A 15,109-nucleotide genomic window follows, 5' to 3' on the forward strand; every position below is an offset into this window, starting at 1 on the left:
AAAAGGCAAATACAAAAATATAGTTTCATTAGCTAAATAATAAGTTTAACAGCATAATCATGTGTGGCAAAGGTAATTTTGAATAAATTTAGCTTTAATATGGAAGGATTTATCCAAAGATTTGAGTTTTTATTGCAATGACTACTTTTGTTTTTTTTGTTTCTGTCCAGAAAAGGGGGCTTTGATCACCAGTCCTGATATGACTATTGAGCTGAAAAGCATTAGAAATTACTATATAATACTTTAAACTTAAAGACCCACTCCGATCATCAATTGATCCATTTTCAAAGTGTTCCCGTTAATTTTGATTCTGCTGTTTTTAGCCAATAAAAAAAAAAGCAGTCTTTTCCTTGGACAGCTTCTGCAGAGCAGCAGTAGTTTATTAAAAATTCACCTATGAGTTGTGGCACTGAACAACCCCAGCACCCTTACCATCACCTGCTCTCCCGCATGCTTACAGCCCCTCACAACCCTAACCTAAAGGCCATGTCACACAGCCACTCGGTACATTTTGCACATTTTCCATGTATGACATTTCGATCTTGCGTGATACATGTGATGTACGTAATTCAGAAGTGTTTTTCTTGTGTTCGTTATTCGGCGATTTGTGAAGATGTCTAGGGTTGCGGCCGATGGGTGTTGATGTGTATTTAACTTTGAGTTCAAAATTGTGGGTCGATTGAGAATTACGCGGTTTACACGTATTTTACATAGTTTACATGCAATATTATGTCAATCTTACTCAGTTGTGAGTGATTTTTGCAAGATGTATATGCAAATTTGTGGCTTTCAACGATCGTTTACGTTTCACGTACGCTTAACTGGCTTTTTTCGCATGTATAACTTTTATATTGCGTATACGGCACACATATCACATTCATTGGAAAAGCTGGAGTGTTAAACTCTGAGTGGGCGTGTTCTAAACTTTTCAAATTAATCAGCATGTCTGAGGAGCTGCATCGCAACACAGTGGCTGTTTCCATATTTTCTTGTCTAAATATGCTCATTATGAGTCAACATTTATGTTTTTGTTTTGTTATTTCTGCTTGTTAGGAGTCTATTAATCCACTTCACATATTTATTAATAGCTTTAGTGTCAGCCAACATGGCAGCTCTATTGTGGGCTTCTTTTAAAAAAAGAAAAAACTTTGAAGACTCTGTAACAGCAAGGTTCCAGTTTCTTCTTGAGGTTTATTTTATCTCTGCTTAGCACTTGAGGATTGGGCTTCTTTTGAGCTCTGCAGCCTCTAAAATGAAAGCCATCTGGGGTGCTGAAGGAACCACATGTTGGCTGCTTCCTGTGGCTTTTTCTTTAATTCCTCCCTGTTTCTTCTTCAACATTTGTCCAGAAATTGGAAATGGCACATTTTGTTGGTAGCTATTTTTAGACATGGCAGGTATGTGATGAAGCCCGTGTTCAACTGGCCGCTGCGTTTGCTCGGGCAGCGTTGTGGGTTTTGATTTTGTTCAGAGCGTTTTCTCCATCCCACTGTTCCAGAAATGAGCCGTCCTGCTGCGTTGTTCTAACACAGAAGCAGACCTGCCTCTAAAAATACCTGCACACACTCCTCAAAATGCAAAGCAGCTTCTGGAAGTGTGTCTTCATGCTGCAGAAATTACAAAAATGCCCGTTTAGCAGCCTCACGAGGCCGTGATGCAGCCAGATGTTCCTGTCCCCCCCATGACTCCATGAGTTTGGCATTTGTTTCTGCATGGGAGAAAGCAACATTTAAGAAGTTTGAAGGAGTGCTGAGAACTTAAAAAATGGCTTGAATTCAGTTCTTTTGTCGGGCCTTGGGGAACAAATACAAACTGGTGAAATATTTATCCGGCTTTTCTTTCCCTCGCTAAGCCGGGGTTAATCATCTTTGTGGTATAGACTGAGATGAAGTAGGCATAGAGATTGAATTGTAGATCAATCAGGAGAAAATGGAGTACAATTGAGTTTAAAGATCTTTTACAGAAACTTTTCTTTTTATATTTGTCCTATTTAGCATTTGTCACGTTTTTGGATTTGTCTCCAAGGCTTTTACCTTTTTTTTTGGTGTTTTCATATAAATATAATGAGGCGACATAATCATTTTCATCTTTTATATTTAAGGAAAAATCAGATTTTTTTTACCAAAGTAAATTTTTTTCTCACTGTATAATTGATGATCTCTGTCTGGAATCACCATTTTTCTATAATCCTAAATATGGGTAGTTTTAGAACATTTAAAATCATTTAAAAAATAGCGTCCCCCCTCCCCGTACTGTATTGTAGTTGCCTAAGCTTTCTGTCCTGTAGTTATACATCCTCCTCTTCATTAAGGTTTTTTACTATCCATGCATAGTAATTATTCTCTTTATTTTACTTGCACACTATCCATCATACAGTCAGCGTTTCCTCTGGTTTAACACTGATGGGCGTCTTTTCTGAAACGGAAAATTTGAATAGAAATTGGATGTTTATTTTGGTTTTAACAACAAATTTTAAAATTAGTCACAAACCCAGAGAAAGAAACAGTTGTTTAAATAATGACTTATTTTTTTTTAATTGATAGTATTGCATCAAACAAAAATGGATAATATTTTGAACATAAATATAGAAAAATAAATAGAAAAGTTAGGTTTTTGTTGTGCCCCTCATGGTCAATGAACAGGTTGTTAATCAAATTGACCTATACCGTTTAATATAAAATGAATTGATTATAATCGATTTTGTAAACTACAATTTCGATTGAAGTACTGTAGATTTATTTTACTATAATATAAAAAAAAACAAGGTCATCACAGCGGACAACAAACGCAATGCAGCCAAAAATGATCAAGCCATCATTCCAGTCCATGTGTGGAAACACTTAGAATTGATCAAAAACATGTGACAATACAGTGTGTTAGAATGTTCTTATAATATTCCCTTTAGGTTATTTTGATATGGAAAAACAACAGTGGGCTGAACTTTATGAAACTAAACTGTGAATGGATTTGCCATTAATTTTTGTTTACTTATACACATATTTAATTTACACTTGATTATCTTGAAGAAAAATGAAGAACCTGGAAAACGTTACCTGCACTGTGCAGTACCAGGTATTTTTTCGATGTTCTGGATCAATTTTGGTCTGAGTATTGGATCTTTCAAAATGAACCAATAACAACTATGAATCGTATCAACAGCCACAAATTACGATATGAATCATTGTTAAAATAAATCGTTACACCCCTACTATATAGTGTTGTGTTTATAATAAGTATTTATTACATCTTTATTTTAAATCCCAATTTATATTTGTTGATTTTCTTTTTGTGGTCCTCTTATACATTTTTGGGGATCTAACGTTTGTTGTACTTTTAGTGAAACATTGTTGTGAGGTGGTCTGTGTCGTCTGTTTTCTACATCATCACTTTTTTCCAATTTTTTAAATCATAAACAGGTCTGGTTTGGAAATGTTGCATTGAGAGAACAAGAGTGTGAAGTAAAATGTAAAAAGCCCTTCTGTGAGCATCAGTGTTTCATCACATGGAACCTCAGATGAATAATTCAGCCTCAGAGTCACAGTTTCCTCTCTAAGGTCAGTGCCAATGCCAGACTAAAGATCTCACTTTTACTTGATGAAATAATGGTGGATTCGAAAATGAAAATGACCAAATCTATTCCAGCTAGAGTGAATTTTTTCCTCTTTCCCCCCCATCTACAACAAGTTTCTTTAGAGTTCAAAAAAATATATTATAAAGTGTAGAAACTGTACCTACTCCCGCAGGACTTGGTAGAGGAGCTATTTATGTAAGAAGAAGACAAATCACCTCCCTCCACCATTCTGAAGACCCAACTGTGCTCTCACTCACACATGAGCATTGTTCTGCAGAACAACACAAGACAGGTTTCCCCGTTATGTAAGCGATGCTGACTTTCCCTCAGGCACTCGGGATAAAAAGACCTATTTAGCTCCCCGCTGCAAATGTGGAGGGACTGCTGGACGACATACAGTGCTGCTGTGGTGTTAGCCTACATGAAGCATGGTTACTGATTCTGACGCAGCCACTATCCATTTCAATTATGCAGAAGGCATATACAGGGTTTGCTACCCAAGTCCCCAAACTGGTTCCGAAGCACCCAGTTAGCACATCATGCAAAGGAAACCCCTGAGCAAGGTTGAAGTCCCACCATAGGGCTTTATATGGCTTAGAGACATCAGAAAAGCTCATTTATTTCTTCTTCTTTCTCTTTCGGCTTTTCCCATCAGGGGTCGCCACAGCGAATCATCCTTTTCCACCTCACTCTATCATGGACATCTTCTACCCTAACATTAGCCAACTTCATGTCCTCTGTTAAGACATCCATATATCTCCTCTTTGGCCGTCCTCTTGCCCTCCTGCCAGGCAGCTCCATCTCCAACATCCTTCTACCAATATATCCACTATCCCTCCTCTGAACATGTCCAAACCATCTCAGTCTGGCTTCTCTGACTTTGTCGCTAACACAGGCAACATGAGCCGTCCCTCTGATGTACTCGTTCCTTATCCTGTCTAACCTGGTCACTCCTAAGGAGAACCTCAGCATCTTCATCTCCGCTACCTCCATCTCAGCCTCTTGTCTCTGTCTCACTGCTACCGTCTCTAACCCATAGAGCAGAGCTGGTCTCACCACTGTCTTGTACACCTTTCCTTTGAGTCTTGCTGGCACTCTTCTGTCACACAACACTCCTGACACTTTCCTCCACCCGCTCCAACCTGCCTGCACTCGCCTCTTCACCTCTTTTCCACACTCCCCATCACACTGAACTGTTGACCCCAAGTACTTAAACTCCTGCACCTTCTTCACCTCAGCCCCCTGTAACCTAACGCTTCTACCTTGATCCCTCTCGTTCAGACACATGTATTCTGTCTTACTACGACTGACCTTCATGCCTCTTCTTTCCAGAGCAAACCTCCACCTCTCTAGCTGTTCCTCCACCTGCTCTCTACTCTCACTGCAAATTACAATGTCATCCGCAAACATCATTGTCCAGGGAGATTCCTGTCTTACCTCGTCTGTCAGCCTGTCCATCAGCATAGCAAACAAAAAAGGACTCAAAGCTGATCCTTGGTGTAGTCCCACCTCCACCTTGAACTCCTCTGTCTGACCTACAGCACATCTCACCACCGTCATACTTCTCTCATACATGTCCTGAACTACTCTGACATACTTCTCTGCCACTCCAGACGACCTCATACAGTACCACAGCTCCTCCCTCGGCACCCTGTCATACGCCTTCTCTAAATCTACGAACACACAATGCAGCTCCTTCTGACCATCTCTGTACTTTTCCATCAACATTCTCAAAGCAAAAATGGCATCAGTGGTGCTCTTACGGGGCATGAAACCATACTGCTGCTCACAGATCTCCACCTTCTTCCTAAGCCTGGCTTCCACTACTCTTTCCCACAGCTTCATTGTGTGGCTCATCAACTTTATTCCTCTATAGTTGCTGCAGTTCTGCATGTCACCCTTGTTCTTAAAGATCGGAACCAGAACGCTTCTCCTCCATTCCTCAGGCATCTTCTCACTCTCTAAAATCCTATTGAACAACCTCGTTAGAAATTCCTCTCCTGTCTCTCCTAAGCACTTCCATACCTCCACAGGTACGTCATCAGGACCAACGGCCTTTCCGCTCTTCATCCTTTTCAGAGCCTTCCTAACCTCATCCTTTCCAATCTCTGCTACTTCCTGCTCCACAACAACCACATCTTCCTCCCTTCTTTCCCTGTCATTTTCCTCGTTCATCAGCTCCTCAAAATACTCCTTCCATCTTTTCTGTACACTCTCTTGGGTTGTTGGCACCTTTCCATCTCTGTCCTTAATCACCCTTATCTGTTGCACGTCCTTCCCATCTCTGTCTCTCTGTCTGGCTAGCCTGTACAAGTCCTTCTCTCCTTCCTTTGTGTCTAGCCTGTCATATAGCTCATCGTAAGCTTTCTGTTTGGCCTTTGCCACCTCTCTCTTCACTCTACGCTGCGCTTCCTTGTACTCCTGTCTACCTTCCTCAGTCCTTTCTACATCCCACTTCCTTTTAGCCAACCTCTTCCTCTGGACGCATTCCTGTACTTCCTCATTCCACCACCAAGTCTCTTTACCGTCTTTCCTCTTTCCAGATGACACACCTAGCACCTTCCTACCTGTTTCCCTGATAATCTCTGCTGTAGTTTCCCAGTCCTCTGGAAGCTCATCCTGACCACCCAGGACCTGCCTCAACTTCTGCCTAAATTCCTCACAAGTTTCTTCATTCTGTAGCTTCCACCACTTGGTCTTCTTTTCTGTTTTCCCTATCTTCTTCTTCCTGACCTCCAGAGTCATCTTACACACCACCATGCGGTGCTGTCTGGCTACACTCTCTCCTACCACCACTTTGCAGTCATTAACCTCTCTCAAATGACCTCGTCTACATAGGATGTAGTCCACCTGAGTACTCCTACCTCCACTTCTGTATGTCACTCTATGTTCCTCTCTCTTCTGGAAGTAAGTGTTGACTACAGCCATTTCCATCCTCTTCGCAAAGTCCACCACCATCTGTCCCTCCAGATTCCTTTCCTTCACACCAAACCTGCCCATCACCTCCTCATCACCTCTGTTGCCCTCACCAACATGGCCATTAAAGTCTGCTCCAATAACAACTCTCTCTCCTCTGGGGATACTCTCGATGACCTCATCCAACTCACTCCAGAATCTCTCCTTCACTTCTAACTCACAGCCAACCTGTGGCGCATACCCACTGACTACATTCACCATCACCCCTTCGATTTCTAACTTTAGGCTCATCATCCTGTCTGAGACTCTTTTCACCTCTAGAACCCTGTTTACAAACTCCCCCTTCAGAATCACACCTACCCCGTTTCTCTTCCTATCAACACCATGATAGAACAGTTTGTATCCTCCTCCAATACTACGTGCCTTGCTGCCCTTCCACCTTGTCTCCTGCACACACAGTACATCTACCTTCCTTCTCTCCATCATGTCTGCCAGCTCTCTGCCTTTCCCTGTCATTGTGCCAACGTTAAGAGTCCCTATTCTCAAACCTATGTTCCTGCCTTTTCCCTTCTCTCTCTGGCCACGGACCCTTCTGCCTCCCCTCTTTCTTCGACCAACAGTAGTCAAATTTCCACCGACACCCTGTAGGTTAACAGCATCGGTGGCGGTCGTTGTTAACCCGGGCCTCGACCGATCCGGTATGTTTAAAGTGTTGTGGATGATTCGCATGGTTATTTTGGCAATTTTTACGCCGGATGCCCTTCCTGACGCAACCCTCTCTATTTATCCGGGCTTGGGACCGGCACAGAGGCAACTGGCTTGCAACCCCTGTGGCTAGATTAGAAAAGCTCATTTATTTAAATGCAAGAATCCCCACAGCTAATTTAAGTAATGTAGCAGCTCCCAGCATAACAAGAAATGCATGATAATAAAAACGAATCACTCACATGGAGAATAATCTATTTGTATTCAAAGTAATGTTAATAATCTCTTTTTTTTTCAAGCTTTAACTTAAATTTTACAGAATTTATTTTTTTCTTTAACTGACTTACTTAATCTGATCTGTAATTTCTCCAGAATGAAGTCTTTAAAGTCCCACTCTGATCATCTTTTGATCTATTTAAAAGCATAATCTTTAACTAGGATTATTCTGTTTTAAGCTAAAATGTTTAAAAAAAAAAAAAAAAAAAAAAAAAAAAAAAAAAAAAACAACTATAATTTTCTAGGACATAGTTTCTGCAGAGCAGCAGTAGTTCATTAGAAAATTCACCTCCGAGTTTTGAAGAGGACTGTTGACGGGGAGCAACCCCACCCCCTCTTCCCCTTCCCATTGCTCAGAGGACTCTGTTTATGTACTTTCCCACTAGCTTACAGCCCCTCACAACCCTGACCTAACATTACTGGTGGAACAAAAATGGCGAGCAGTGTTGGAGCTATCCAGCCGTACAGTTCTGAGCCAGATACCAGCTCAGACGAGGAAAATGAAGACGTACACTGAAGTAGTCGTCTACAAGTGGATGCATCAGAATGGAGCAGAGCAGGGAGCTTGTTTTCTGTGTCACAAATACAATCTTTTTCAAACTGCATTTTTTTGCCTGCTCTTGATTCACAACAATTTGAATAAAGAAATACTCAGAAATGCGATTTTCAGATTATTATATGTTATTATTTTACATTATAAACTTAAAATACCTTTTTATGAAACAAAAAACAGTGGCTTTATCCATCCTCTTTAGTTAGATGCAGCTGTAAAGCTCCAAACATGATAAGAAGTACCCAGGGTGCCACAGAGTTTTCTGCTGAAGCAATAAACCGTGTGAGACTTAACTTTTTTCTCCATAAGAATCTTTTTTGGGGGAATAAAAGATATTTTTGAAAGCTTGATTTTTCTGTTTTCCCATCTGTACAAGACTAGTTAAATTTCTTGCAATCTGCAACTTTACCACTACATTTCAGTAAAGTGTGCGCACAGTTTGGTTAAAGTTTTTTAATTCGGTTGGATATTTTGAGAGTTGTTTTTTTTACTGTGGTAAAGTAAGTACTAGCTTCAATTCACTCTCAGTATCTTTCTTTTTTTAATCCATGTCTTTTTTTTTGCATTTTCTTCCATTTTTGCTTAAACTGGTAAAAACTGAAGCCCATTTTCTTTCCTCCAATGGAATGTAACTTTTCTTTTTGATGACTCTAGCAGCCTCATCCTTAAAGAACAAAAGTTTCAGGATGTCAGCCATTACAGACCAAAGACTTTGCAAAAACAAATCAGAAATTCACAAACCGTATAGTCATTAAGCATCTACATGCATCACCAACTCCCATAAATCAATTGTCCTACTGTTATGATGTTGATATCAGCAGATCAGCCATCTGTTCTCACAACAGAGGTGCAGTGTTACATGCAAAAACACAGCAGCCAATTCCCAGAAGAGACTGTCAGACAGTTGTTATGATAAATGCTTATCATGTTCTTACTTTTTGCAAATAAGAATGTGTCCGTGTTGTTCAGTTCGCATTGTTTTATAACAGGATCAGCTTACACCCAGGTGAAGTTTTCTTCTCCAGTTAAAAACAAAAATGACGAATTTGAGCTCGTAAAATTTTCGTACACTCACAGTGTAACGCCATCCCTGTGTGCAAATGATTTAATACTTTTTCTTTTCACAATAAAAGCACAAACATAAACATCACTTTTATACTACAGCTCACAAAAATGCCCTGCCAACTGTTTTAAATATTTACTTTTCTTCTCTGTTTATTCTTTTAGTTGAACTTTGGAAGGTTTTTTACTTGTCGTAGGGTTTGTTTTCCCTCTAGTTTTATAATTAGTCTGACGCTCTTGTTTTCTTTAGCTTTCACTCTAGCTGTTCTTGAGCTCTTGTTATTCTTCTTCTTTTGTGCTTCAGTCTGCTTTATTCCACATACATATATATAAAAAACGAGTTTGAAGCAGTGATCTGAGGGCTGCTTCAGTCTTTTAACCCTCAGCGCTTTGACATCTGGCACTTATTTTATCTTCCGTAGAAAAGCCCCCACCCAAATGTCTCTCTTTCTATGAGTCTTCTTTGTTAAATCCCTGCACTGACCGAACTGATCCCACATTGATTTTGTTTACTTTTTTCAGTCTTCATATATGCTGCTCAAGTCTGTGCAAAAAAATCCAAATTTTCAATAGAAATTTTGCACTGCGAGTATCACATCTGTGACTGAGATTTTAATTTCATTTTCATCCTGCGATACAAATTTGTTGTTGCATATTTTAGTTGTGTATTATTATACCAACTTCATGCTATATTTTATATTTAGAAAACCTGCGTAAAAAAATGACTTAAATTAAATTAAATTGAATTTATTTAATCTTTAAGGAAACTGTGCAGTTTAAGGGACAATCTTTACGTTTTTATTGAAGACCCACTTCAGAAAAAATTGTGTTTTTGTGTTTTTAACATGTTCTTGTGGCAGTTTTCTGATATATTACGACATATTAATACCATTAAACTCAAAATTGCATTTCTGAATACTGTATTTTTTTGGAGTGCAAGTCATAGTTTTCTGGATAGTTTGTCCAAGGCTGCAACTTATAAATGATTTAAAATAAAGAAAATAAATAAGTAGGCTCATATGTTCAATATTTTACCACTAACAGCCTCTGGAGGACGCTATAGGGGTGTGTAACAGTAACAAGAAGCGCTGTTAAGTGGAATTGTTCAGAAGCACTTTTCTCCCAAAAGTGTGACTTATACTTCAGTGAAATTTTTTTTCTTCTTTATTATGTATTTTTTATGCAACTTATTCTTCGGAGCAACTAATAGAGCGGAAAACGGGATATGTAAGTCAAGAGAAGACAAAAAAAATGCCATTTTAAAAAAAGCGCTTATTAGCGACGTTGAGAACATGTCGCTAATATACAACTGCCGTTGTTTTTTCTACGTCTTCATTTCCTCGTCTGAACTGGCATCTGGCCTAAAACTGCACATCTGGATAACTCCAATTATGCTCGCCATTTCTGTTGTATCGCTAATGTTGGCTCGTTGGTGTGAGGGGGCTCTAAGCTAGCAAGAGAGCATGTAAACTGATGAGTGACGGGAAGTGGGGGCTGGCTTGCTCCTTGCCAAAGAACCTGCAAATGCACAGAATCAGACTGAAAAAGAGCAAATCTGAAGACAAACCGTGTATTTTGGAGCCAAGTTGGGACATATTCAAATGAGCTCCTTAAAGTGTGTAAGCCAAACATCTGCTGATGCCACCTCCGCTGACGCTGTCTGGCTCTCTGAAGAGGAAACGAATGCTTTCCCAAACCCACACACACACACACACACACACACACAAAAGGCAGGGATAACTTCACAACAAACTCACAAAGCTTCACAATATTAGCATGAATTATGTCCTCTTTTTACTTGGCTGGAAGAGCTTCAGTGTCTGGTTTTGATGTGACATTATCACCTCAAATATTGTTCAAGTTTAATGTGCTCACCAGCTCAGGCCAAAGCAGAAATGATTGACTTGAAGCGCCTTTGATGATTCATCCCAAAGAGACGAAGCTTCACCGGAAAATGTCAGCTTTAAACAGAGATTAAACAGAATCACTTAGGACGGCTGATGGGGATATAGTGTGGGAGTGTGTGTGTATTTAATATTGTGCTATTAAATTCATCACGGTCCTCTCTGCCGTCATCATTTACCTCTCTGTGTGCTGTAATTCTGGGGGGGGTTTTTTTGCACCTCACTGGAAAAAAAACAGTTTCACATTTACTTCCTATTTGAAGCTTTTGCAATTTAGAAATGAAGAAAAATCTGTTTTAAAAAGGTTTTGGTTTAATTCAAATCTAGGGTTGTGTCTGAATTTCTCTACTATACACTACTTCGTGCACTTATATATCACGTTCGCCATCTCTTCCGAATTTTCGAATCTACAATTCTAGTGCCCAAGAAATGTTTCCAGAAATCTCTGCGGAAAAAACACTGCCTATAGCTCATCAGTTGTAGTTAAAGATCAGTTATGGACTGAATCATCATTTTAAAAAAAAAAAGATTTGTAATTTGTAAGTCTGTAATTTTTTTCGACTTTAAAATAAGCTCTTTTTCAAACAGCTTTATTTTCGTCTGCTCCTAATTTACAGCGATTTGAGTAAATAACTAACCAGCAATTACATTTTAAGCTTCATTTTCTTCATATACACAAAAACATGTTAAAAACACAAAATTCTTCTGAGAGGGTGTTTAATTTATTACATAAAATAAAGAAAGGAATTCATAGAAGCATTTCAGAAGGATTTTTCCACACTCTTTGTATCTACATCTTTTTTCTTTGTCGTCTTCCACATAGTGGTGGGACGTGAAGGACGGGGTCGCCCTGCAGACCTTCTACCCAAAGGGAAACACTCTGAGGAAGATCCACGTGTCGTCAGACTTCTCCACCTTCGTCACCGTCGACAGCATCGGCATCCTCTACGTCCTGCAGAGAGTACCTTGACCACCGTGCTGCCAGCGGACCTCCACTCCGGGTGCAGAGGCAGAATCGGCTCCCTAAAGCAAAACTGCAGTTTTTGTTTGTAGACCAACTGTGAAGCATGAAGCAAACCTTAACGCTTAAAAGTAGCTTTTATGTTCTCAGTTTGAAATAGAATAAAGTGGAGAGGAATTCAGAAAAAACAGCAATCCCTCCTCATCAGGAGAAACAGAAAATGCACATTAAGACAATACATTTACTTCAAACTGCAGTTGATTTACACCTCAGAAGTATTGAAGTTTGTATCACCTGTGGTGTCTTTTTTTTTTGGAATTTGGGGCTGAATCTTTCTTATAACGGCCCTTTTTTAACTGTAGCTTTAAACAGCATGACTGTGTAAATTAGGGACTCTCATCAGCATCTATTGATGCAGTGTAAAAACACAGAGTTAAAGTTTCACAGTACAAATGTTTTTTATTCAAGCCTGTGAAACTATCTGCACTTCTAAAATATTTCTGCTTTTGAACCAATTCAGTGGTGAAGGTTGTCTTGATGTATAATGAATGATCCTGTTTATACTTGTGCTTTATCAGCTGCCTTGCCAGCGCTGCGTCCGACTTTTATATGAATATATATTTTTTACTTTATTCATTTGTTGTTTTACTACTGAGCTTTATCTAATCTCGTTATGAGTCCCACTCTTCAAGGAAGCTTTTGTACAAATGTGGCTTTGATGAGAGGCTTACACTACTTTTATTCATATTTATATGTCTGATGAAATCCGTCAAACCCGCACAAAGTCGATCGACGTGAACTTCTGTGAACAAAAGCTGGCATTGTTTGGTGCTGACTTTCTCCTCTCGGTGCTGTAAAATTTGCTCAGGATTTATTGAAACTGGTATTTGATGTGCGACAGATGTGTTTTATACAGAATAAAACATTTGCTGTCATTTATTTTCATATATTGTGTAATATCTGCTACATTTATATAATAATTACTATTGTAATGACTGTTATTCTTGTCCATTTTACTAATTTAATATCCCTAAAACAAATTATAATTTAATGAAAAAAATTGGTTTCTAAAAATAATTTTGGTTGGATTTACTTGCATTATTGAGCATCATGACACTTGACACATGACACTTAAACTGAAAAACCACTGGATCACTTTTGTTTGTAACTGATGAGAAATTAGGGAAAGCCCTAATATTCAAATACAAACAGAAGTTTTATTGAAGGACAAAAAAAATCCTGTCAAATTTTGCACCATTTTATTTAAAAAATGTACTGCTTTGAATTGAGTTTTTTGGACAATATTAGACTCATTGTAGAATTATTGTTAATTAGTATAATGAAAGAAAACAACTTTTTATAACCGTCAAACACTGTGATTATCAGGAATGAAAACACTTTATATCAGAGTTCTACTATAAGGCACAAGACATCGCATATTTAAAATATAAAGACTAAACTTTTGCCAATTTAAATGTGACAACAAAAGCCCCCCTCCGCCCTTATTTATCCCTGGTGCTATCTTAGATGACCCCACCCTACTTTGACGTGTTATTCCTACCATGACAAAGGACAAAGATTTCATGTAATCCATGGACACCAGTGAAGATCACAAATCATTAATGAAAAAAGGTTCAGCGCGCTGTTTAGTGGGTCTAAATTACCCAACTCCCAATGTTAAAGTGCCTAGGATAGCACAAGGGTCACAAATAGGTATATCTTGACATTATATTCAATTTTTTCATAAAGAATCCAAGGTTCTGTGTTGAAATCTAATGGAGAGGCCTATCAATGAAAAAGATTAAAAACAAGTTAAATATAATCTCTAGATTTTTGGACAGTGCAATAAATTAATTTTAAAGATATAAGTTGTAGTATTGTAATAGTTTTTATTGTATTATTTATTATATTATTTATTATTATGATATTTATGTCTGTAATACTCAAAACAATCATGATCAAGGTAGCATGCAAAAAGAGTCTGTATATTCTACTTTTAAAGAAATTTTTATAGCCATTGATATTATTGTCCCCCTTTTGAATATTCTCAAAATACAACAGCATTTTGGGGGGAAATTTCAATTTTTTAGTGGTTTTTGTTTAATTACATTTTATATTTACTTTTAAAATTACCTTAATTCCTTGTCTTTTTTTATGTGGTTTTACCAAAATAAGTTATTAAGTTGTCATTGTGGGGTATGCATCAAATATTTGTTGGGTTTTTATTTTGAAAAACAACCGGATGTACGCCGCATTTGTTGACGTTTTTCAGCACGTGTTTCCGGAAACACAAACATAACTAAAAAAGCTTTAAAATAATTTATATTTTCATTTAAAAGGAAAAAATGTTTAACTAAATGTATTTTCTTTTCCAATTATAGACTTTCAGACCATTTTAACGTTGGAAGATGTTTCGGTTATTTTTTTTAATTAATTAGCCTCGCCACCACATCACCTGTCTCTGTGCTTCTGTTGAGCTTTATCTTATTTCGGACGCTTTAACATGAAAATAAATACATAAATAAAATAATAAACTGATATTTGGAACTTTCACCAATAGTGAACTCCTGCTTAAAGGTAGGACAGTTTTCTATCTTAAAATTTCATTTTTCTTTAACCATTCCATTTGGCATTATTAATAATAGACTGATGTATGTTTGGTCGTCGAATTCTCACATAAGCAGTAATTAAAGAAAATGTTTGGATATATATTTATACTACACTAAGTATACTGTATTGTATTTTGAATTTTGTCACAGTAAAAAAAAGAAGTCATGCTGGACAGAAAAATACAAACAATTAAAAATCTTCTGATAATTATTATAAATTAATATCGATCTTGGTTACAAAAATAGGCTTTATTCTAAAACACTTTCTGAACATATACTAGATCTAGATAAATAAATAAAACAATCAGATTTTCCCAGTTAAATTTTTAGATGTTTTCAAAACTTTTAAAGGGTATTTAAAAAAAAAAAGATTTGCAAAAACTTTTCCTACAGTTTTTATATCCATGAATTAACTGGTAGTTGGTTAGAGGGGGGAACAGTTTATCTGTAACATTAGCTGTGCAATGATAGACGAATATAATTGGCTATCTTGTATAGTGATTTTTTTTAAACTGCATAATTCTGCAAAATTGAGAATTATGCAGTTTTTGT

The 15,109-nt window shown here is 37.8% G+C and overlaps 1 protein-coding gene across 2 annotated transcripts in view; it reads left to right on the forward strand.

Annotated features, from left to right (window-relative positions):
- Positions 1 to 12,887, forward strand: part of apaf1 (apoptotic peptidase activating factor 1) — a 48,659-nt gene extending 35,772 nt beyond the window's left edge. For both annotated transcript variants that reach the window (XM_011491172.4, XM_011491173.4), the window contains exon 27: positions 11,811 to 12,887. In XM_011491172.4, the coding sequence (XP_011489474.1) occupies positions 11,811 to 11,957 (147 nt within the window). In that variant the 3' untranslated portion in view covers positions 11,958 to 12,887. The remainder of the gene's footprint in view (positions 1 to 11,810) is intronic.
- The last annotated feature ends 2,222 nt before the right edge of the window (positions 12,888 to 15,109 follow it).

Source organism: Oryzias latipes, chromosome 23, assembly GCF_053564925.1.
Source record: "Oryzias latipes strain Hd-rR chromosome 23, Olatipes_Hd-rR_3.1".
Classification (NCBI taxonomy): Eukaryota; Metazoa; Chordata; class Actinopteri; order Beloniformes; family Adrianichthyidae; genus Oryzias; species Oryzias latipes.